Source organism: Rhodamnia argentea, chromosome 7, assembly GCF_020921035.1.
Source record: "Rhodamnia argentea isolate NSW1041297 chromosome 7, ASM2092103v1, whole genome shotgun sequence".
Lineage (NCBI taxonomy): Eukaryota > Viridiplantae > Streptophyta > Magnoliopsida > Myrtales > Myrtaceae > Rhodamnia > Rhodamnia argentea.
In genome coordinates, this window is record NC_063156.1 from 15,959,261 (window position 1) to 15,981,262 (window position 22,002).

General features: G+C 39.2%; 2 protein-coding genes across 8 annotated transcripts in view; both read right to left on the reverse strand.

Moving 5' to 3' along the window:
- The window catches only part of LOC115748670 (protein SHOOT GRAVITROPISM 6), a 43,913-nt gene extending 35,003 nt beyond the window's left edge, over positions 1–8,910 (reverse strand). For 2 of the 6 annotated variants that reach the window (XM_030685234.2, XM_030685237.2), the window contains exons 1-12: positions 8,651–8,909; positions 8,430–8,520; positions 8,258–8,312; positions 8,008–8,139; positions 7,487–7,558; positions 6,770–6,860; positions 6,574–6,669; positions 3,809–3,887; positions 3,672–3,735; positions 1,623–1,726; positions 1,275–1,380; positions 386–475 (exon numbers count right to left, since the gene is read on the reverse strand). In XM_030685234.2, the coding sequence (XP_030541094.1) occupies positions 386–475; positions 1,275–1,380; positions 1,623–1,726; positions 3,672–3,735; positions 3,809–3,887; positions 6,574–6,669; positions 6,770–6,860; positions 7,487–7,558; positions 8,008–8,139; positions 8,258–8,312; positions 8,430–8,520; positions 8,651–8,690 (1,020 nt within the window). In that variant the 5' untranslated portion in view covers positions 8,691–8,909. Of the gene's footprint in view, positions 1–385; positions 476–1,274; positions 1,381–1,622; positions 1,727–3,671; positions 3,736–3,808; positions 3,888–6,573; positions 6,670–6,769; positions 6,861–7,486; positions 7,559–8,007; positions 8,140–8,257; positions 8,313–8,429; positions 8,521–8,650 lie in introns of those variants that run through there. The other 4 variants (XM_048281690.1, XM_030685233.2, XR_004016241.2 and 1 more) reach the window with 3 other exon arrangements.
- A 4,669-nt stretch (positions 8,911–13,579) lies between these two features.
- On the reverse strand, positions 13,580–18,054 carry LOC115748679. Of its 2 annotated transcripts, none has more exons than XM_030685253.2 (7): positions 17,889–18,054; positions 17,570–17,752; positions 16,642–16,714; positions 16,243–16,354; positions 15,115–15,208; positions 13,938–14,032; positions 13,580–13,849 (listed from the first exon to the last, which is right to left on the reverse strand). In XM_030685253.2, exons 2-7 carry the CDS (start codon positions 17,748–17,750, stop codon positions 13,739–13,741), a joined length of 666 nt encoding a protein of 221 aa, XP_030541113.2. In that variant the 5' UTR covers positions 17,751–17,752; positions 17,889–18,054; the 3' UTR covers positions 13,580–13,738. The 2 variants fall into 2 exon arrangements, with proteins under 2 accessions (XP_030541113.2, XP_030541111.1); XM_030685251.2 differs by having other exon boundaries at positions 16,642–16,768.
- Between the last annotated feature and the right edge of the window lie 3,948 nt (positions 18,055–22,002).

Consider the following 22,002-nt stretch of genomic DNA (forward strand, 5'->3'; position numbering starts at 1 on the left):
TGGCCATGAATCATCACAGTGTATCTTCAAATAATAGTTGCTTTTTCTGAATATGTCGTGTCTTGCCACCACCAAATGCTGAGGCTTCTCTTCATTAGTTTGCTTTCTAGTTTTACGTACATCTTCCTCATATGAAGAGCACTTCCTCAAGACCAGAGACGCCATTCTAGTTTCTTTTTAAGTGTATCTCCCTTAATCAATGGGGTATGGGAGGTGACAGTGCTATTCCAGTCAACGGTTAATGCCCAGGCATATGTGGTCTCTACCAATTGGGCCAGCTTTTGTTATCTCTTTTCAGCTTTCTTCGGATGGGTCAATAGCCACGAGAGTCATGAATTTGCAAAAGATTGCATAGAAAAAACTCTTAGCTGACATGCAATCGCACCTTCAGTCCCACTGAGAAATCCGCACACTCTTTGCCTTCATTATTTAAACAAACCACCGTAAGAAGGGTAGAAAGTATGACTGTAAGATCCTGCATGAAAATGAACCTCATCAATTTCTCCAGCAATACATAAGATCTAATCTAGTCTGAACTATTCTTCGCTTAATTACAGCTTAGTTAATAATTCCATTAAACAAATAAGCATAAGATACTCAATAAAATAAGCAGTAACAGCTTAGTTACAATTCCATTAATAAGAAAGCGTCAGCTCAAATTAAACATTTCAAGCAAAGGAAGAGCTTCATAAGTAAAATAGTTACTTTTATCTTTAATGGTGTTCCACTTTAAATCTGGCTCAAAGGATGACCACATATGCTTTTATGCACGAGACATGCCAGACATAATCATGTATTCCAATTTGTACCCACGTAACATAGAGAAGCACTTTTTGCTTCTTCATGGGTGTTTTTGGTAAACAGAGGATAAAGTGAGGTCTGATTATTGGAAACAGATATTTCCTTGGAGAGAGAGCCTATTAACTCCCAGTATACCACACTAAAATCAATCTAATCCCTCTTCAAGCAGCCTACTCCAGCTAACCCCAGACACCCACCACAACCATTACCTTCCTGTGTTGAGAGTATTTCCATGGAATATCTGACTTGGTATTCTATAATTGAAAACACTGTCACTAGCAATAGGTCACTACCAGAGTTGACAACAATAAGGTCAGATCTGTGTTCACATGCTCCACAGACTCGATGAAGGATGATGAAAATACATAACCTGAGCTATGAAGTTTAAATTGATGGACACACTCCTTTTCTAAGTTCAGCCGAGAAGGTTAAGACAGGTAAAAAGAGAACAAAATTTGATAACGCATACTTACCTCAAAGTCGAGCAAGGGAGGACCACTTTCAGACATCAAAGAGGAAAATAAGACGTTGTAAAGACTGCATGTAGCCAGGTATGCAATTTCTTGATCTCTCTTATACCTATCATGAGTAAGTATGAAAAGGGCTGAGAATGCAGACTCCATCATGAGACAACCCCTGCATGTGTAAACTTCTAGAATGTATATTTTCAAACTCATTTAATTAGTTGAACAGGAAGAAAAAATAATACTTTCTTTGATTGTAAAGATTATGCACAGACAAGAAAAGGATAAGCATGCCACACATCAACAAGAAATAAATATGAATCATCTTCTTTAAGCAATACAGTATAATCATCTTACAAATCTAATACTGTAGGAACCAGCTTTGGTAAAGCCCCTTTTAATTGTGTGCGAGTGATAAGGCCAACCATTTGTCCCAATGCTTCCACGGAAGTTGTTCGCACCTATCTTAGAAGGAACAGATCCAATGAGAATCTCAGTCCAAACAAGAAAATAGGCAATTCAATCAGTCAACAATTTTCACAACAATGCATAGACTAACTAAATTTTTAAATGTTATTCTTGAGACTTTCTCCACATTCAGGCCAGATTTAACTTCTGAACACCATTAAAAGAGTAAAGAAACTGCTTGACAAAAACAAAGCATTGTCCCCACCAAATTGGGTGATTTACACGCATCCTCTTACAGCACTACACTAATACCAAACCTTCAGTCAAAAAAGTATTCCACCATTACCCTAGCACTAGCTCTTTTGACCTGCATCCCATCCAAAGAAAGGAACAAACAAATTTTTCACGAGAGCTTTCGAAAACCATCGTTTAAGACGTCAAAACATCCATTGTTATTTAGAATTACACCACTTCTTCCATGGAAAAGATAATTACCAATTAGATCTGCTCATGAGTATCCACGGATCTGTCAAAGCATTCTAATCTTCGGGGAGACTCATTTTATGCACATCCTTGTACTAGGTTGTCAACTATCTCATAAAGAATCTGCCACCTTAATGTTCTCCCAAGGAATTTGTCCTTGATCTTAAGAGGCGTTCTGAAGCCATATGAGAATTAGATGCCCTTCCACACTCTATCAATCCCGCTCTTACTAAGTGGATGAAATCTCCATCAATTTTTGCATCTTATGCAAGATAGATCTAACAGTTCACGACTGTTGCGCTTTGGAGCCTTTTAAAATCTCCATTTTTCACTGTCACTTTCTTTTATGCCATGTATTTGCGGGTTGGGACTCTAAAATCTTCATATTAACCCAGGCCAACCAAAGCCCTAGATTCCAAATTTTACCAACATAAAAATGAGCTTCAACAGTAAACTTACTGAGACTTCATTTTCAAGAGCTATCAACAATTAGGTCAAGCCTTCCATCTTTAGATAAGAAGTCTAGTTTTGGAAAGGCATTTGATTAGTTCACAACAAAGAAAAGATTAACACTTGTCACTTGCTATTAGCACTCCAATTTTACAGCTTATTTGAAGGGGAAGAAAGTTGAGGCATTTGAGAGTCAGTCTATTTCTTGGTATAAAGAATAGATGATAGCAGGTACTTAGACTTGGGCTACTGAAATATCACTTTCTATTTGGATGTTTTGTTACAGTTTCTCTCTGTAATTTTGTATAGGGTGGGAACATCCTTCAAATCTTCATAACTGAACACCATTTAGCTTCCAGAAATAACAATACATTGACCATTCCCCTCATTACAAATTATCTATTTTGAGTCTGTGAGGATCAACTCTTGCAAGCGGATCACACACTCTTCGCACTTACCAAGAAAAATAAAAATTGTGCTATGCTATAGCAAAGTCATGATTAACCTTCCTTAATTTTTTTTCTCAAACTGACCACTCCACTGCACATGAGAGGGGATGTTAAAGTATCCCACGTGGCTTCCTATGGGGTTTCCAAGGGTCTTTTATTCACATTGTCACCTTCCACTTGACGACTTTAAGTTTTTCTGTTGGACTTTCTAACACCAACAATGACCTAACTCTTTGCACATATGTCCAAGAAGATGCAGGAATCCTCGATCACTAGCTTAGGGCAGTGACCCATTTTCACATAATTCAGGCCACAAAAACATACACCTTGTAAGTGTATTGATAGGTGATCAAATAGAACAAAAATTGGAAAGGAGAAGTTGCCAAACATAACAAGGGCAACAAGTTAAACTTTTAAATTAGGGACAGTAGTGTAAATAACAAAACTGGTTGGTGAAGAATTTTAACATAAGATGACCAAGTATCCAGTTGGTTTTTTTTAAATAAGAAAAATGAAATTATTTTCCTGATCATAAAGCCATATTCAAGGTTATCAGCAAAGCCAAACGGCAACAAAGCAGAATTTCCACTTTTAAAAATGATAAAACACGGTAAACCTTCAAATCCCGGGAAGCTGCCCACACCCTCAATAAAAGCTCAAAGGCAGAATTCAAGAATGACCTACAAGAATGGCATTGCAAAGCATTACTTTCTGCAAATCCAAGAAATATAACATATGCACAAAGCAACTTACATGACATCAGCGTCAAGGGGTGAGTGAGAAGGAAACTCCGTAACATACAGCCGAGTAGCTTGGCACCAACACTTAAATGCTACAGAATAACAAAATGGTCATTTATAGTACATGGAAGAATCCTATAAGAACACATATTTTGGAAAAAATTATCCATGTAAACCTCACAAAGAACATCATTTCAAGGAAAAAAACACCTTTAAACATGGGAGATCTAACCTATCCTGTTCTACAGCCCAAAAATGGAAGGATGATGCTCGAAGTATAAAAGGAAAAGAAAAAAAATAACTTTTATCAGTGAAAATTTCTTCCATACACTTCTCATTTCACTTATCATTCGCCCATTCCACATGCTTGCCACACTCAAAGCCTATTAAGGACATGCTTTTAGTTGTCAGTTCTAACTTTTTGGCATTGTTGTGACTTTTCGGTATTTTCATCTATGTTGTTTCTCGGCTATATGTTAATTATCATATTAGTGCTTGAAGCTACAGCTAACAAAACTCGCTACGAGTATGACTCCTACCACAAAAATAAGAACAATTAACAGAGATATAACACAAGGAGTACATTGTACACGACAACTCAAACAAAGTCTAAAGCGACAATCATTTCTTAGGCTTCTAGCTTAAACATCTGTGTCTACTGATGGCTTTTACTTGGCTTGTTCTTTCAAGCAATCCACATTAGACCTGCCCGAGAGAGAGAGAGAGAGAGAGAGAGAGAGAGAGATCCACCAAAACTATGCACTTTTAGCACTACTTCTAACCACCTTAGCCCTTACATACCACCGTCGGGATAAATGAAAATTGTCAATCTTTTAAAAAGAAGGGGATATCATGGGTAAGTCTTAGGCAAAGGCAGTTACATAATTGATAGTTATATACTTTTCACTGTCAATGGACATTCTTCTGTCAGATTAATGCTGAAGCAGGTTTCAGAAGGACACATATCAGAAGAAGAGGAGAAAAAGATTGGAACGTTTCATGAATAAAAGAGAGTTCAAATAATTCTAATCCATTTTATGATTAATATCATAAAAACATAAGAGCCTTTTGCTGGTCGAGTCATCTCTTTAGATGGCCATCATCTCTTCCTCTTATCATCAGGTACCTATGGAGAAGGAATGTTTCCAGATATTGGAGAGAGCAGAGTATGTAAATGACTCGTTATACGTTACAGATACTGTCTCATATAAATAGATTGAAAGCTCTTCGGTCCCGTTGAGGCCCTCTTTCCCAGTCACAAGAAAGGTTGGAGTTTTCTAGCAGGGCTACCTTGAATGAGGCTACTCAAGAGACATCTATACCAGATCAATCAGTCCAAATATGTTTTCGGTTAAGCTTATTCTTGTCTTTGAGTGTATTGTTTTATACATTATAATTGCAATGAGGCTCCCAATTTATCTCATCTCTCTCTCCTTTCTTTCTACAACAGGAAAATGTACTTGGATGTTCAAATATGATTTGAATGACCAAATTCCATCAATTATATGTTTCTTTTTAGATATTGTGAGATAATTATCCGAACAGGTAGGCACAACAGAAGCACCATAATATGGACTGCAGCTCTTCCTTGGGAAATGGCTGCGGAGGTTCGTAAGTTTCAGGATCAACTGGTGGAGTGATAGCTGACCATGAGATATGGGCCATCAACTTAAGTTGGCTGACTAGCTTGAACAATGAGAGTTATGGCGTTGGAGTTTGAAGACGGGAATTCATGCAGTTTATTGAGTTCGGGAAATGGCTCATCCATCTCCTTCTGGCATGACAGGTGGTGCATACAGCAGGCACCTTCCTTTAAGAGAGCTTTTGCCAGATTGGTTCAGAATAGCTTCCCTACAAGAGAACACTATCGGCTCGTCCTTTTTCCTTGCTGATAGGGGTCTTCTCCGGAATACTTTGTTCTGAAGATTAGTTCATAACTGGGAGATTAAACCATTTCATATTATATATCAGTCTGATTAAATGAGGCAAGGAGATGACAGGGAGTGTTGGAGATTATAAAGAATGGAGAGTCCATTATTATGACCTCCTATCGTGCATTATTTTGATCATCTCCAGATGCAATGGACACTTTCCTGGCTGATTTAATTTGGACAGAAAAAGTGCCTTCTTTAGTTGCCTTTTTACTTGGGAGGCTACTTGGGTGAATATCTTGACCATTGACAATATGGAAAAGAGAAACTTCAGCAAGGTGAACAGGAGTTTTTAATTTGGAAACTAAGTGAATCTGTTTATCACCTCCTTTTACTGTGTATTTGGACAAAGCAACTGTGACATTCCCACCTTGGTTTTCATGGGCCTATCCTGGGTTAAAGCTATTGGTGTTAATAAGGAAATACAGGCATGGAAAGGTCTCTTTCGCCAAGACAAAAACGTGAGAAGAATGCTTTCAGCTATTCCTCCAACCAGTTTTTGGATAAAATGGAGGAATCTAAATTTTCGGCCTTCTAAGAACGGAGAGTCTACAATCAATTTTGTAAAAATAGGTGGGTATGGTAATTGAATTGTTTTGGTTCACAAAGAATTTACGAAGTCACAGATTTTCTATGTTACATTTGATACATTGCCTCATGTATCTAGCTCTGTAAAGGGGTGGTACCCTTCCAATTTATGTTATTTACCATTCCCCGAAGAAAAAAATTAGCTAGTGCTGAACTGTGAACAATCTGGAGTCAAGATCAATCGACCAATCTGATATTCATACACCAACAAAATGAAAACAGATGTATTCATTGGTAAAGGACAGATAATATGCAATACCGTTAGCAAATATTGGCCGATGGGGATCTCGAACATTTCCGAGAATCGGAAGAACTCGTGAAAGTACACCTTTAAGCCTTGGGGTGAACTGCAGAGCTTCAATGGTTCAAAAAGTAGGACAGTTACGTTTGCTCAAGTATAAAACCAATTTTAAGATGGCTAAAGAGTATGAAAGAACAGAAAAGTTAGGGCCAACCATCTGCAGAAGCATAATCTGCCAGTATCTGAATCATAGCAGGAAGAGCCGAACTCGGACCCGATAAATGAAGGAAGACTTCTTCCATCATCTAAAAGACAACAACATATATAGTTATAAGCATTAGTAAATCCTATTTTTACAGTATTTGATAAGTGTAAAGTCAACTTACATATAAGAAAATTCAATTTATCATATATGTCAAAATGTCATGTTTTTATTCTATTTCATTGTTTCTTATCTCATCTTGAATTTCATGGTTATTGTCGCTACTATAACTCCCAAAAGTATTTTATTTCATACAAGCCAAATGCGCAAAATAAGACAAGGAACTTTAGTAAATACATTAAAAGAAAAAACCATGCGAAGCACGGGCGACACTAGTTATCATTGAAAGATTACTGTAATCTTTCTACTTTTGAGGAACTACTGGCATGTGTCTCCTGTGCATTGCATGGGCAGACTTCTTTTACTTAGCCAATCAATGTGCTTATTTTCAATAGAAGTTATTGTTATTACGTGCAAAGAAATATTATTTCCAAGAGAGTTCCTAATTCTCGTTTGACACTTCAATTCAATCTAGCTCATACATTAAAAGGAAAGGTAAATTGCCTAGAGAGTCCAACAATGAATTCTACTAGCTTATACAGTCAAATTGTTACAATAGCGGGGGTACTGTGGAGAGATACTAAGCAAATATATTCAAGCACAACTTACAAGGTCAGGCAAGTGTGATCCTATCGAAACAAGCAATCCTGCAGCAGCTCGTTGCCAGTCAACATTTAATTCCTACCATGAGAATATGATCAGCCGTAAGAAGATATGCATGATCTCTACGGTCATTTACATGGAATATTTCAGTAAACAGGGTGGTGTTTTGCAGATCATATTGCTTCACGCATAGGACCACCCAATGCCCAAGCCTTAACACCAGTCAACAGTTAACAGTCATCACCAACTAAGAGAAACATAAACAAAGAGATCCCCCTTGGTTTCTTTGAAAGTGAATAATTTACTATTCCTCTTCATATCAACATGAGGAAGAAAGCAAGAATATGGCTTCTTAAATACATAACATATTTCCAATTACGCAAGGGACTTGAAACTCGTTTATATATCTTCTCTTCCTTATGATGGTCTAGTTCCAACTCTTCTACACTCCTAACTTATGCAAGAGACTGGCCAAACATGAGCCTACATGACCAAATTAATAGTCAAATCAGGCATTGCATACACACCTTGGAGGATATCATCTCAGCGGTAGCAATCTTGGCTAGCATCGACATGAAAGCTGGATCCACATCTTTCGCATTCAGCGCTTGCACTCCCACGGACATGACTTGGAAAGCTCCAGCCATGTTACCAAACCGCTGCAACATTTTGCACAACGTCCGAATTCAGCTCCCCATTCCGAACAACCATTGGCCCCAAGGGGAGGGGGGGGAGCACCAAAAAACAGTAGATTCAGCAAGCAGAAACGATAATTACCCGTCGACCTCCGCGAGAAAGGGTGTAGCAACACTCGAGCACCAGAAGCGGATTCCTGCATTTTCGCGGACTCAGAAAGTTTCTAATGGACATCCTCACAGTCAATACACAAAACCACGCATGTACTCGTTTAGAGAGAGAGAGAGAGAGAGGGAGGGAGAAACATATGTACAGAGCGGCGATGTCCTTGAGAGAGGCCATGGAGGCCTCGCGCACGAGAGGGGACTCATCGGCCAGAGAAGACACCAGAACCTGAACAGCCTCTGCAAATCCCAAACCAGGCCAACACAACAAATAAGAGAAGGAAATTCAGGAGGCGAGAAACGACACCAGACGAAGAGGAGACGAGATTCGGAGAAATCCCGCCCATGCAGCGGAGTTCGCAAGCGTTACCGGACGCCGGAATAGAATAGCCGGAGCTGGAAGCCGCCATTGACGAGAGCCGGAGAAGATCGAACGGAAGAAGAGAACGGAAGGGGGGAGGAAGTTATTGAGCGGAAGGAAAGAGAAAGGTGTTCGCTCAGCTCGGGCGTGCTTCGAGACAGGTTGGAATTCCGCTTGAAGCTCGTCCCGCAGTTTTCCCCCTTTTTATTTCGTGTCGAACAAATTCGACCGAATAAAAAAGAAAAAGATTAGAAAATTACACGTCAGCTCGAGCCACGCCAGAACGGAAAAGGTCGACGTGCTTTTTATTATTGTTTCTTTGTTTTCGTTGTTGCGTGCGTGCTCAAGTCGGTCCAACGCACTTCCCTCCCAAACCGGACCCGGGGGCAGGTGGGAGATTTGGAAGGTGACGAGACCGTTAGGAAGGGACGGGCAGGTGGGCTGGGCTAAGTAATGGGCCGTGGGCCGGATATTGGGCTGCCCAATCATGTCCCAGACCCGGTCTCCTAAAGGGAACTGGAGATTTGTCCCTGGGGGGCCCCTACATCTGTCGGCATAGAAAAAGAAACATTTTTTTCCTACGTTTAATGTTTTTTTTTTCGTTTTAAACGTAGGAATTGAACAGGCTGAGAACATATATAATCAACTTCCCTATCTATATTCTATTCTACAATTGACATATTCATTGTAGCTGCATTCAACAACGGATCATCGTACCACATTGAGGCTCCGTTTGTTTCGTGGAAAATGTGACAATTCTGAAAAATATTTTTCAAAAAGTCATTTTCTTGGAAAATGACTATATTTTTTTATATTTGGATAAAATCTAAAAACTAATCGGAAAATATTTTCTATCATTTGGTAAGAAAAATTAATTTTCCTAATGTACTTCTTTTAATATTTTTTAAAATGATTTTAATAAATTCCTTTTATCTTTTCTCTCTTTCATGTTTTTTATTTTTTTCTTTAATTTTTTTCTTTTTTCAAGAGTTCAAACGCCAACAAAAAAAAGCAAAAGCCAAGTGTCAAACTCCATCGCCTTCCTCATAACTTCTTTTATAGGATAGCCACTGGCTACGGCGACCGGCACCCAAGCCTCGGCATCAGTTGGCGAGCTCAAGGCCGGCAAGACGAGCCTCGGCCTCGCCAGATATGGTGAACTCGTGGCTTGCCTCTCTGCCTCGAGCTTGCCATTGACGAGGCCTCGAGGCTCAACCAAGCCTTGCGGCCGGCGAGGCGAACCAAGGCCTCACAAGGAGATCTGGCGACCTTGTGGTTCGCCGTCAAGGCGATTCCCAAAATCGTAGCTCCGTCCTGGAATCGAGCGTGAAAGAGAGAACCAGCCATGAGAAAACGAGTGTCGATGAGAGAACCAGCCGTGAGGAGAGAGAACGGCAAGGAGAAGAGGGAGAGAGAAAGGGGGGATTTCATAGAGAGAGAGAGAGAGTGTGGGGATTTTCGAGAGAGAAGGAGCAAAGAATTTAGGAAGGGATTTCAACCTCCATGGAGATCGCGTAAAATCATTTTCCTCAGTTTTAGAAGACTTTTTTCGTTGACCGAACATTATTTTTTTGCTTACTATTCATTTTCGTCTCTCAAACATAGGAAAATTGAGAAAAATATTTTTCGGGAAGATATTTTTCATGAAAAGCTTCATTTGTTTTGCAAAAAAAAGTGGCATTTCTAGAAAATGCTTTTTGAAAAGTCGTTCTTAGGAAAATGACGATATTTTTTGATGTTTGATTGAAGTTTAAAAACGAATCGGAAAATATTTCCTGCCGTTTGATAAGGAAAATCAATTTTCACCGTATACGTCTTTTAATAAATTTTTTTTTTCAAAAATCTATTTTTTAATTATTTTATTTTATCCTTTTTTTCTTTATTATTTTTTTCTATTTTGTATTTCTTTTTTTTCTTTTTCTTTTTCTTTTGTTCTTCGGCTGACAAGAGGCCACAGCGACCGGCTGCCGAGACTCGCCGGCCTCGAGCGAGGCAAGCCATGCCTCCATATCATTGAAGAACACATCACCGCCACTACCCGCCGCTACTTTAACATCCATTTTTTCCGCAATCTTATTACTACTCACACTGGTGGTTTTCGGTCATATCCACAAAACAGCTTCCAACTCCTCGTTTTTGGCACGCGCCGGCGAAGCCTCCTTCGCCTCCGCCGCATGTGTCGGAGTTGACGGTCTTGTTGGGTACAGCGAGGAAGTTGAAGGCGGACGCGACCTTGGCGATGGACTTGGCCGCGTCAAGGAACGGTTCCACCAGCACATGCTCGTGGCGGTGGGGCTGGCAGAGTGGATGTCCGCGTCGCAGGTGACGCACAACGCGGCTGCGCTGCCTTGCAGGAGATGGCCGCCAGGGCCTGCTCGCAGACCTCGCACATCCGAACGCACTCGCGGCGCGTAGACAACTTGCTGGACCCATGGTTCCAGGAGTGGCAGCCGAGGCAGAGGAACGCCACGTCAGAGCGAGAGAGCACAATGGCCGCAGCGGACTTGCAGGAGTCGCACAGCTTGGCCGGCACGCTCCAAATTCCTGCGAAACCCATCAGCAAGCAATACAAATCCATCAATAGAGATCTTCGACTCGATGGCAAGCTCGAGGCCGCGAGGGTTAGCCGAGCTCAAGAATGGCAAGGCGACGAGGCGAGCCTCAACCTCGCCAGATTTGGCGAGATCGTGGCTCGCCTTACCACCTCGAGCTCGCTATAGAGGCGAAGATCCCCAGATCGCAGCTCCGTCAAGGATGGAGAAGAGAGAACAAGGAGAGAGAACAGGGACGGAGGAGAGAGAATGGGGATTGAGGAGAGAGAACGGGGATTGAGGAGAGGAAAATTTTCTCTATTTCAAAATGTTACGCGCGAAACAGAAGCCTGACATAGAGGGGAAATGATTTCCATTTAGAAGGATATTTTCGTTGAGCGGAAAATATTTTCCTTAGACCACACATTTTTTACCCCCAAACACTACAAATTGGGGAAAATATTTTTCAAGAAAATATTTTTCATGAAACAAACGGAAGCTAAAACTACTTATGAGAGCCTAAAATTTATTTGGACAAGTGAGAATTAAAAAGTAACTAATTAAACAAATCCGAAATCACACGCTAACCTAACATGGTCTCTCATTTTTTAATCTTAAAATGACTTATTATGACAAGAAAATTTGACGAAATAGAACAAAAAAAATGTAATATGCAATATTTTATATAATGGAACCAATATGAATTAATCTTTAATTAATTCCAAATATATTATGAAATTTTACAAAGTAATTACGTAATTATTTGACTTGAATGACAAAAATTGAGAAGAGAAATTGTTTCCGATAACATAAATTTTGTACGGTTACCAAACGAGTAACATCATCAAAAGAGATCCCTTCCACCCAACCAAAACGATGATCTTACAACAAGAGATCAACGTTATGGATGGCTTTCGCTTCATACGGCTCTTCCTTAGAACTTGAAGCCCCCTCTCTCTAAATAGAAATTCCAAAAAAAAATACATTTCATTTACAAGACAAAAGACATTTCTGTTTTAATAACAAAAATTTTGTGCATTTGTCAAATACATTTTGATTCTCTCAAACTCATCTAGGAAACATAATCGGAAAAAATCAATTCTAATTAGAATCAATTTTTCGGATCAAAATCGTTGCCATATAGGCCCTAAGGATGCGTACACAAAATTTAAAGGTGAATTGAGAGATGAGATTCTAACAAAAAAGAAAAAAAAAATTGAGAGAAGAAAGAGGTTGAGTGCAAAGTAGCATGTGTGGGCATGGGTTGTATCATGAAATGGAATCTAAAGAAGGATAATTATACTATGATCCCTAACTTTGGAAAAATATGCAATGTCATTTCTAAACTTTAAATTTATCCAATATGATCTTTAAACTTTGGCCCCATGTACTGAGTCATCCATAAACTTTTAATTCGTTCGATGTGGTCTATAAATTTTTGGTACATTTTCAAATAATTTGCAGAATAAATTGATTATGTATCAAAAGTTCATGAATCATATGATATTGTACATTGGGTTTATGTTTAGGAACTACATTAAACAAATTAAAAGTTCAAAGATGACATTGCATATTAAACTAAAATTCATAGGCCATTCGTGTCATTTTTTCATTTGGCCGTCATCTTCTTGCTCCCTGAGATGACCACAAAGCTCAATTGATTGCAGAGTTCGTGCTTAAAATTGTGTGGACAATGATTGTGCAAACTCATATCTATGCGAGGGGGGCTTGGCTGTGGCCTGTGGTCGACAAGGATCACCAGCCACCTTTGAGGCCCCAGCGACCCTCACCGGCCCTTTCTGCCAACCCATCCAAACCCTCACCTGAGGGTCGCATTTTTTTCATTTATGCGACCGTTTGCCTTATGATCATCTTCACCCCTATCTTATCTGCAAAATTCATGCTATACCCAAACATTTTCAACCAAACGGGCACCGATTGAATGCCAAATGACCACACTTCGTGTATGCATATAGCTTTCATGTGTGAAACAACTAAAGGGGACGAATTTTTATCCTATCAACAATTGCCAGTTTCAATATGAACATGCACTTCCGATAATTGTAATGATTTCATCGTGATCCAGTATTTACGTGCAACCATGGCATGCGATACCAACCTACATTTAATTTTATTAGGACAGACAATAATTTAAAGTTGGCGTGCAATTACGAGACAATGTATGATTTCATAGCAACGTGCATTTTTTTTGAAAAGAATCAGATATGACAAGCAGAAGTCTGAGGAAAGTTGAGGACCACAACTTGAGGCTGTAGAGAGCAGAAAGCCTGTCCAAGCACTAACATGTGCAGATGAAAAAAGAATCATGTTCCGACCAAACGAAAACAAAAAAACAAAAGAATCATTTTATGGCCAAAATAAAGGATAGACCATGTAGCTCATATCCTCAGGAAACATATCTCCTAATCATCGGGACAGTGGTTAGGTAATGCAGCAAAGCTCTCATACAATTAGCCCTGTGATCTGTTGCTATACACGATCAAGGTAACAATTTACTGAACGAGGAAATTAAATATCAAAAAACCCCATAATTCCAGAAGCAATGCTAATTATTGACTGAATAAGGAGAGCCTACAGGAGCCATAAGGCCTAGGTATCGCATTATTCTATACCGGCGGACCTTTCTCGGTGATCTTGATGGTGAGTATAGGTCATCCTACAACAAGAAAAAAGACGTTTCAGGTAATATTGCATCCAGACATTATTTTATATCAGTTCATTAGCAGAGGACAATGACTACTCACACTAAAGAAGGATCTAGGCTTTCTTTTTCTCTTGCCTCTCCCTTTTTCCGAGGAGTCATCTTCTATGCTTCTAGGATTTGATATGATGCATCCACCTGGTCAAATTAAGAAAATAAGAAAAAGTGGGCTTCAGAATTGCATGTATGCTGTGACTTTCATCAGTTCATGTCCACTAAATCTGTAATAATGCTTTGGCCAAAGTAATTCCAATTTCCATCAATCTGCACTAGTAGTAAACTGTCTATTGTATTGAAATCGGCTCCAAGCATTTAGCATTCCAAGCCCAGTTTAGATGGGTAAGCATATCCGTTATCCAAGTCTCACTAATCTAAAGAATTCATACCATCAATGCGGAAGGGGGAATGCTGTGAAACATTGTGGCCCTGTCACCTCGAAGCTTCTTAACATTTCAGGCAAACACTGATATAAAAATACAGGTCAAAAGTCTGAGTTCCTAGTAATTTTTCTAATGGCTATTCTTTCTTTATTACTTTTGTCCTTGCCTCCTATCAAACATTTGCTCTACATGTAAAGCCTAGCTTGTAAGCGAGGTAGAGTATTCAGAAAAGTGCTTTATATACGTTGACTCTTCCTTGAAAGTTTTAAGCTTCTGAGACAAAAGGTCTTCTCGCAAGTAAAGGCCTCATGTATTTATCCTTGTCTTAACAGGTGTTTAAATGGCCACAGCTTCTTGTTTAGAAGTGTAAGCTCTTCTTAAAAGCATATCCTCCAACAACACCAGAGGCTGGGGGGAATGAAGTAACCACTGATGTGGTAGATGCCATGTGCAGTTGGCTCATGACAAACTAAAAGATCTACAAATGAATAACTGCTCATTTGCCCTGAAACGGCTGAATGTGAAGAGATAATCTGTTCAACTAAACAGAAACATGCTAAATTACTTATCCAGCTTCTTTATAAGAAATTTCAGAATTTGGGCAGTCGATGCCTTAATCACATTCAAGGACATGGATGCAGTTATGCTTCGGTACCAGAGAGACCATCTTAAGCATCTACATCCGGGACACAACCAAAATTGCTTAGTGTAGAAACTGTATAAATTCTCCTAAGGAGCATTGAATATATACAGCCTTTTTGTTCAATCATGGACATCGCTGAGACAATATCACTCGAGTGAGCAATGTACCAGCAGTATGCCAATTTGTAAGAAACATACCAGAGTAAGGATCCACGCGATCTAAGTTATTTGCCTCATCAGGAGAGGATAACGGTTGGAATGGGCTCGGGTGGTCCTCATTTGAGGCTTGCAGCTTCATACCAAAAAAAAAAAAAGGAAATTAGATGCTAAGTTAGTAAATAATGGAATCTTCAAAGAACTATCAATTCTTAAAACTCCCATTGGTTCTGAAATTGGTTATCCCACCATTGTGAGATGAAAATCACAAGAAGAGCATTAAAGGATATGCTCATGGGAGTGGCTACTCATGCAATGCAAACTAGCTTGAGAAACTCGTGTCCATAGTCTACCACCAATTACGCATCACATCAACAATTAACAATCTATAGGCTAGACATTTGAAAGGAAATTTCACTCAATGAGAAATCAGTGAGCATGCTGCACTGTAGAAATGCTTTGCTTTGGTAAATGTTTCAATTAAAAGGGAACAAATCCCGAGCTGGATCTAACAATATATACGTAGCTCTATAAGGAGAGAGATCCTATGATTCTCCTTGTCATTAATACTTATTGAAAGCTAATCCGCAGGGAACTAAAATGTTCCTATCACTACTTAAATGATTTTTTTTTATTTGGTAAGGGTCACTACTTAAATGTTGATTCTCAGCAAAATTTCCAAAAAAAAATAGTAGTGCAAAGCAGCAAAGCTATAGAACTATTCTTTTCTTCTACTAAACATAGGAGCATGACTCGCCCATTTTTGGCATTTCTACAGTTGCAAGCGTTATGATCCAATAAATTAAAATGGAGTTTGTAAGGATGTTAAGGATGGCAAGAATGGTTCTTTTTCTATCCTAATGTGGCACTTTGTAGATAATAAGAGTGATACTTGGAATCATCAAGATGGAGAGACAAATAGGAAAAGGGAGAATGCAGCATATGCATAGTCTACGGTGAATAAGACTTCCTGTAGAGGGAGATAAAACTGCAAGACAGAGTCATGCCCACTGCAATTTGTCAAAGACGATGAGAGTGGATATGAGATTATAATAGTTTTTAGAGGACAGGGATATAATAAAGGAGAAATATCAGTGGATTAATAACGCAGTCAAAGACCAATAAAGCATTAGATAATTGCTGAAAACGATTAACGCAAAGATTACTTACTTCAGCAGGAGACAACACTTCATAGTCTGTACTTTCCAATACAACACTCACTGGAGTCATGCAAACATCACTGCTTTCCGTACCCTGAAATTTGTTCGGTGTGACCAGCATCCTGAAAAAAATGTCTTTCTAAATCACATATTTCCGTGTGCATCTCCAATTCAAAATCAAAATTGATACCCAACAGAAGGACCCCATACATGTCCCAGGAGTAGGATTTTTTGCCATAAGATAACTAAGAAAGAACATAAGGTTTGAATTACTAAAGTGATGCTGGATAAGGATCTAATACATAAACTATTATAAATGTTCTCTCCTTCCTGTGTACTAACATTTATGTTTTTTCTATTGGGTTGTTATATCTTTAATGGAACATCCAAAAATACAGATCCTACACACCATGACTTGCAGCATTTGACTGGAGTGAATGCTAGAGATTGTCTTCCTGTATCCTTTGCTGCATCTGAACTGACTGCAGCAACATTTGACAGTCCATCTTTACAATTAGAGAATCTTGGCGAGCAATCTGAGCATAAAAGTTTTACCTTGACAGTTAAGAGAAATAATTGAATTATTCTACGAAATTGCTTGATAAACTTAAGCAAATAATGTCTTGTACAGTGTTTAAATGCACAGAAAACTCGATGAAAGATTACTCCTAGGCATTGCGTAGATGTTTGTGTAGGTGCAAGGCTTAATAACCACCAAAACTCCATTAAGTAAACAGTTCTCATTGTGAGCCTTAAAGAATGCCATAGAAAGATGCACAATTATCTCTTAGGTTTCCTGTTTTTGCAGAATACACAGTCCGTGCACTGCAAAATTCTTCTCCAATTCTAGATTGTAGGTGACTCATTCCGTGTTCATGAATTAGATTAACTAAAAAGAGTACATTTACCACGGAACCACAATAAATGTAGAATGAAAACCAATTTTCCACTGCCAGAGAAAACTATAGCATGTCAGAAAGGAAACCTAAAGATCAACCCCACTAAAACTGAAAAGATTTAGCTGGATATAAGTCCAATTGAAATCGGAATATCAGTTGCCGAATCCCAATTGAAAAAGCAGCGAGGAACGATAACTGAGTGAACAGAACCACCAAAGCACAGATCAACAATCATGTCCCCCAAGGAAAACACCAAATCCGTTCGCCAAAACTGCGGTTACAATGAAATCAAAACTTGGACCCATCAACCAAATTAAAAAGCACATGCTCGAACAGCCGAATTACACATACCAATCACGCACCAATAGCACGTCGCACGCCCAAAGAGAAGGCAAATTATCCAGAGAGAGAGAGAGAGAGAGAGAGAGAGAGGAAGACCTGAAGTGGACATGGAAGAAGGAGGAGAGGAAGAGGAGGAGGGGGAGAAGAAGAAAGAGAAATCGGAGCGGCGCTTGGGGGGCGGACCTCGCCGCTGCTGGGAGTACTTGGCGATGTTGTCAATCGGCCTCGATTTCTCCTGCTCGGCCTCTCCCGCGTTCGAGATTCTCTTCTTCGCCATCACTGCGAAATCCGCACGAAAACAACTCATTCGACTTTTGCTCTTCGGAGAACGCACGGAGCGAGGGAGACCTAAGGAAAAAAAAAAGTGAAGCAGGAGGATCAAAGCGAACGATGGATTTATAGCGAAGGTCTTTACCTGGTCGAAAGAGACGAGAGGATCGGGGACGGACGATGTGAAGAATACGAAGCTGAGGAGCGGCGGGCCATCATCGCCTTTGATTCTCCCTCTTTCGCTCTTTGCATAGTTGTTGGGCTCTCGTGATTCCAAAATATTTACACTTCCCACACTGCTCGTGCCTACTCTAGCCATGATTACTTTCCCGGTCCGACGGCTTGGAGATCAATAATTTTTCTTTTTCTTTTGCATTTAAAGATTGATTATCACCTGATTTTCTTAATAGAGGAGATTAAAAGTCGAACGGATAGGATAAACTTTTTTTTTTTGTTGTGCAAATGTCCTCACCGATGGCCCGAAATTATTTTTCCTTAGACTTTCGTTCATATTTGCCTTAAAACTAAGAGGTGGCAAGCCAAGGGCCGAAAGCTTTTAGGCCAAGGATGAGCCCTCCACATTACTTAAGTCGACATTCTCGCTTCCGCTTCGTCCACTTCCATTCTTCAAGGTCCGAGTGTCCATCGCTGTGGCCTCCGCTCCTCGATTGTTCAAGCAATTGATTGAGCCTAGTGAATCAAGAGTAAACAACCCTAGCAATTGAATCGGTAAGCGCCCATGTCTCAAGGTGAAGCGACGATGAGCAACCTTCCCATAACTATCTGGATTATATCCACTCGGACCAATTCCTTACTTGCATACGAAGAAAGGGGGCCACACCTCTCCTCGGGAGGATAGGTGGGGAGCTTTCGCCAGATGAATTGATTGATTTTAAAGAGAATTTTCCCTGTTCCTAGACGAGTTGATGCCCGGTGGATATACAATAATCAAGTCTTTTAGTCAAGCGATGGAAAGAAAGAAAATGAGAGAATTGTCAATAGCTTGCCTTGAAGGCTGACTTGCCTTGATTAAAGATAGGTGGGGCAACGAGGGGGGATTTGTGGAAGGCTGACGACATCGATGAGCCGAGATGCCAGGTCAACCTTCCCTCTATTAATCCAAGGATGGTATGGCAAATTGTGCCATCCTAACCAAATTTACCATGGTTACTTTGGCTTGGACATTCTTTCTAGTAAGACATATAGACTACTTCCACTTGATAACTGGTTTTGGTCCGTAATGACCATCGTCTAGAAAGTGACATCAAGCTCGGACTAATTTGTGCTCGAGAGGCCAAACTCCCTTGAAAAATCCTCAAAGATGATAATCATTCGATTTGTAGATTCCTAACTTAAATAACCTAAGGACATTCCCACGATCGGTTGTGTCAACTCTCTTGAATCTCTCGTTCTTCACCCCCGGCATTGGGAGCCTAACTTTTCAGTGTAAGAAAATCTAAAGAGCGAATGTCCATTTTATACGTTGTCAAATAAAATCATGTATAATCAGAACCGAATGCAGAAACGTAAGGAATCTTTACTTATCTACGGCCATTGATGAAGACGATTGACAAATCGGAATTCCCATAGCGATGAACGGTCGGCGATGGATGCTTCTAGCCAATTGCCCTCTCTAAGCGATGGTGTGTGTTTTCTGTAAAAACGTACGTTCTGTATGTACGTTAGAATAAAAACCGACTCCAAAGGGTTTAACTTAGATGACCCTTTTATATTCTCTCATTTGCACCCCTTCGGATAAGGTCGTCCATCAAGATGTTATTGAGACTCTTGGGTATCGTGACTCTTGGATGAGAACAATTATCACTTAAGTTAATGGGATCAACAAACGTTAATGAAATAATTAAATGAAGAATAAAATGTGGGATCACATTATCTATAAAATATTATAACATTCTCCCACTTGATCCCAACATTTCATCAAACAAAATATTGAATGAAATTCACAAAAACTTCATGCTGAAGATAAAGCACATAAATCATGGCGATACATCCTCTTAAAACGAGTAGTATCTTCCATGTATCACAGTGCACTTTATCTCATCTAAATAAGCCCATATGTGATGACATAACTTAATGAATAAACGGTATGTTTATTCTAGGTCTACTTAATGAATAAACCTTATGTTTATTCCAAATAAAAAATGTGTCGCGACCTAGAAAAATAAACAAGTTAATTTCCGGGTTAATGGATTATCGGGTTAATTAATTAACTAACCTAACTCGAACTCTCCAAAGTCCATACCAAATCGCAACTTAAGGTTCAAATAATTAACATGCAATGTGATTTGATTTGGAGTCGCCACTAATCATTTTACGTAGGTTGATTAGAAACCTAAATAAAATAGCGGGAGAAAACTATCTTATTTCTACGAACCGGAGATTTTGGATTCGGGGATTTGGTTACGTTAGATTACTCTAACGCCATTTCGGTACCATTTTCATGAAAAATATTTGATTTGGCAATTTTGATGGATTTTACTTGAAATTCAAAGATGCAGTTTTTTTGGTCTTTTCTTCTTTTTATGAGAATGTAAAATATTGAACTTTATGCGATATACACCATGGATGACTTAGAAAGAAAGAAAATACAGCCCGTCATGAGTATTCACAAAAATAAATTAACATGTAATAATGCTAAACTTTGGAACACGTGACATATCTAAAATAAACAAACAAATGTTCAAACCAAATGATTACATCTTTGTAGATCGAAATGGAGAAGATTACCTTCTATTACACAAAATCTTACTCACGTACACGTTATAGTTTCGTTTAAGATCTCGGAGCTTGAAGATCGTGGCTGTCGTCGAAAAATGGCAAGCAGTGGCGTTGTTGGGTGGTGAGAGGCGAAGTATGTGTCGGGACTCGTCGAAGATGATGTTCGATTGAAGCTCTTTTCTTCACTCTCGAATTTTCTCTTCTGGTTTTTCTCAAGAACTCTCTTTTTCCTCTCTAAGAATTCCTCTCAAAAACTCTCTCAATCCTTTTTCCTTCCAAAAAAACTCCCTTCTCTTCAAGAACTCTTCTTCTTTTATAGGCAAAGTTCTTCACCTTTCATTCTTCATCTTCATTTCCTCATCTTCCATTTTCATCTTCTATTCTTCATCTTCATCTTCATCTTCTCTTCTTCATCTTCATTTCCTCACCTTCCACTTTCATCTTCTCTTCTTCATATTCATCTTCTCTTCACCATCTTCCTTTCATTATCTTCTCTTCTTTATCTTCTCTTCTCCATCTTCCTTTGGTATTTGTAATACAGTCCCTGAAGTTTCAAGTATTTGCAATACGGTCCCCGAAGTTCCAAGTATTTGCAATACAGTCCCCGAAGTTTCAAGTATTTGCAATACAGTCCCCGAGAAAATATTTCTTTCAAGCCCAAATCTTCTCGGTGCATTTTTCCACCCCATGCCTAATCCAGGCCTTTGTTAAATTAAGCTCAAATTATATGCCAATGCTAAATGAATATGTGAGATGATTTTTGTTTAGAACTAAAATTAGTTATAATTTTTATGCAAAAAAATAGATTAGTCAAAATTTAGGCTTCAACAGTTGCCTCTCTTTGAGTGGAGGCTCGCAGGGGTTCCGCTCAAAGACAAAATTGAATTCTGAATTTTGACGGTGCAAATTATGGATGAACTTTTTGGCGAGAGTTTTAATCCCATTTTTTTATGTAATGAAGTGATGCATGATATGCAAGATTGTAAATAACATGTGCTAAAACTTCTCTTCTCTGTTTTTTTTTTGTTAAAGAAACCTGCACATGGATCGCATACGAGAATACTTGTTTTATCAAATACCTCGTATGGTGATGATTCCCTTAATTTCCAAGTTTCTTGCAAACATGAGGACCTTAAGGTATTCGGCCTATCCGTTATCAAAGACTTCTCCCTAATGCGAGACAGCGCAAGATATGTGTGTCCTTCAAGATCACAAGAGCTATGTTATTGTGAGTCGAAAGAAGTGGAATCAAGTTTACAAGAGCTACATCGTTATGAGTTGATTAAATGTTGAAATTACTAGTGCATATGTCTTCACGATTCGACAAAGGGAAATCAAAATCATAAGAGCTACGTCATTATGATTTGGTTTGGATCAAAATCATGGGTGTTTATGTCTTCATGATTTGATAAAGGAGCCGAAAATCATAAGAGCTATGTCATTATGAGCCGACTAAAGGTCGAGATCACCATTGCATACGTCTTCGTGATTCGAGACCGAAATCATAAGAGCTACGTTGT

Bases quoted from the DNA above. Each gene is read 5' to 3' on its own strand.
- LOC115748679 (XM_030685251.2), bottom strand. From the start codon at position 17,750: ATGGCGAAGAAGAGAATCTCGAACGCGGGAGAGGCCGAGCAGGAGAAA. The intron at 16,769-17,569 runs GTCTTCCTCTCT...TTTTATGCTCAG, and splicing joins TTCTTCCATGTCCACTTCAG to ATTGCTCGCCAAGATTCTCT. The intron at 13,850-13,937 runs GTGAGTAGTCAT...TTCTTGTTGTAG, and splicing joins AGCCTAGATCCTTCTTTAGT to GATGACCTATACTCACCATC.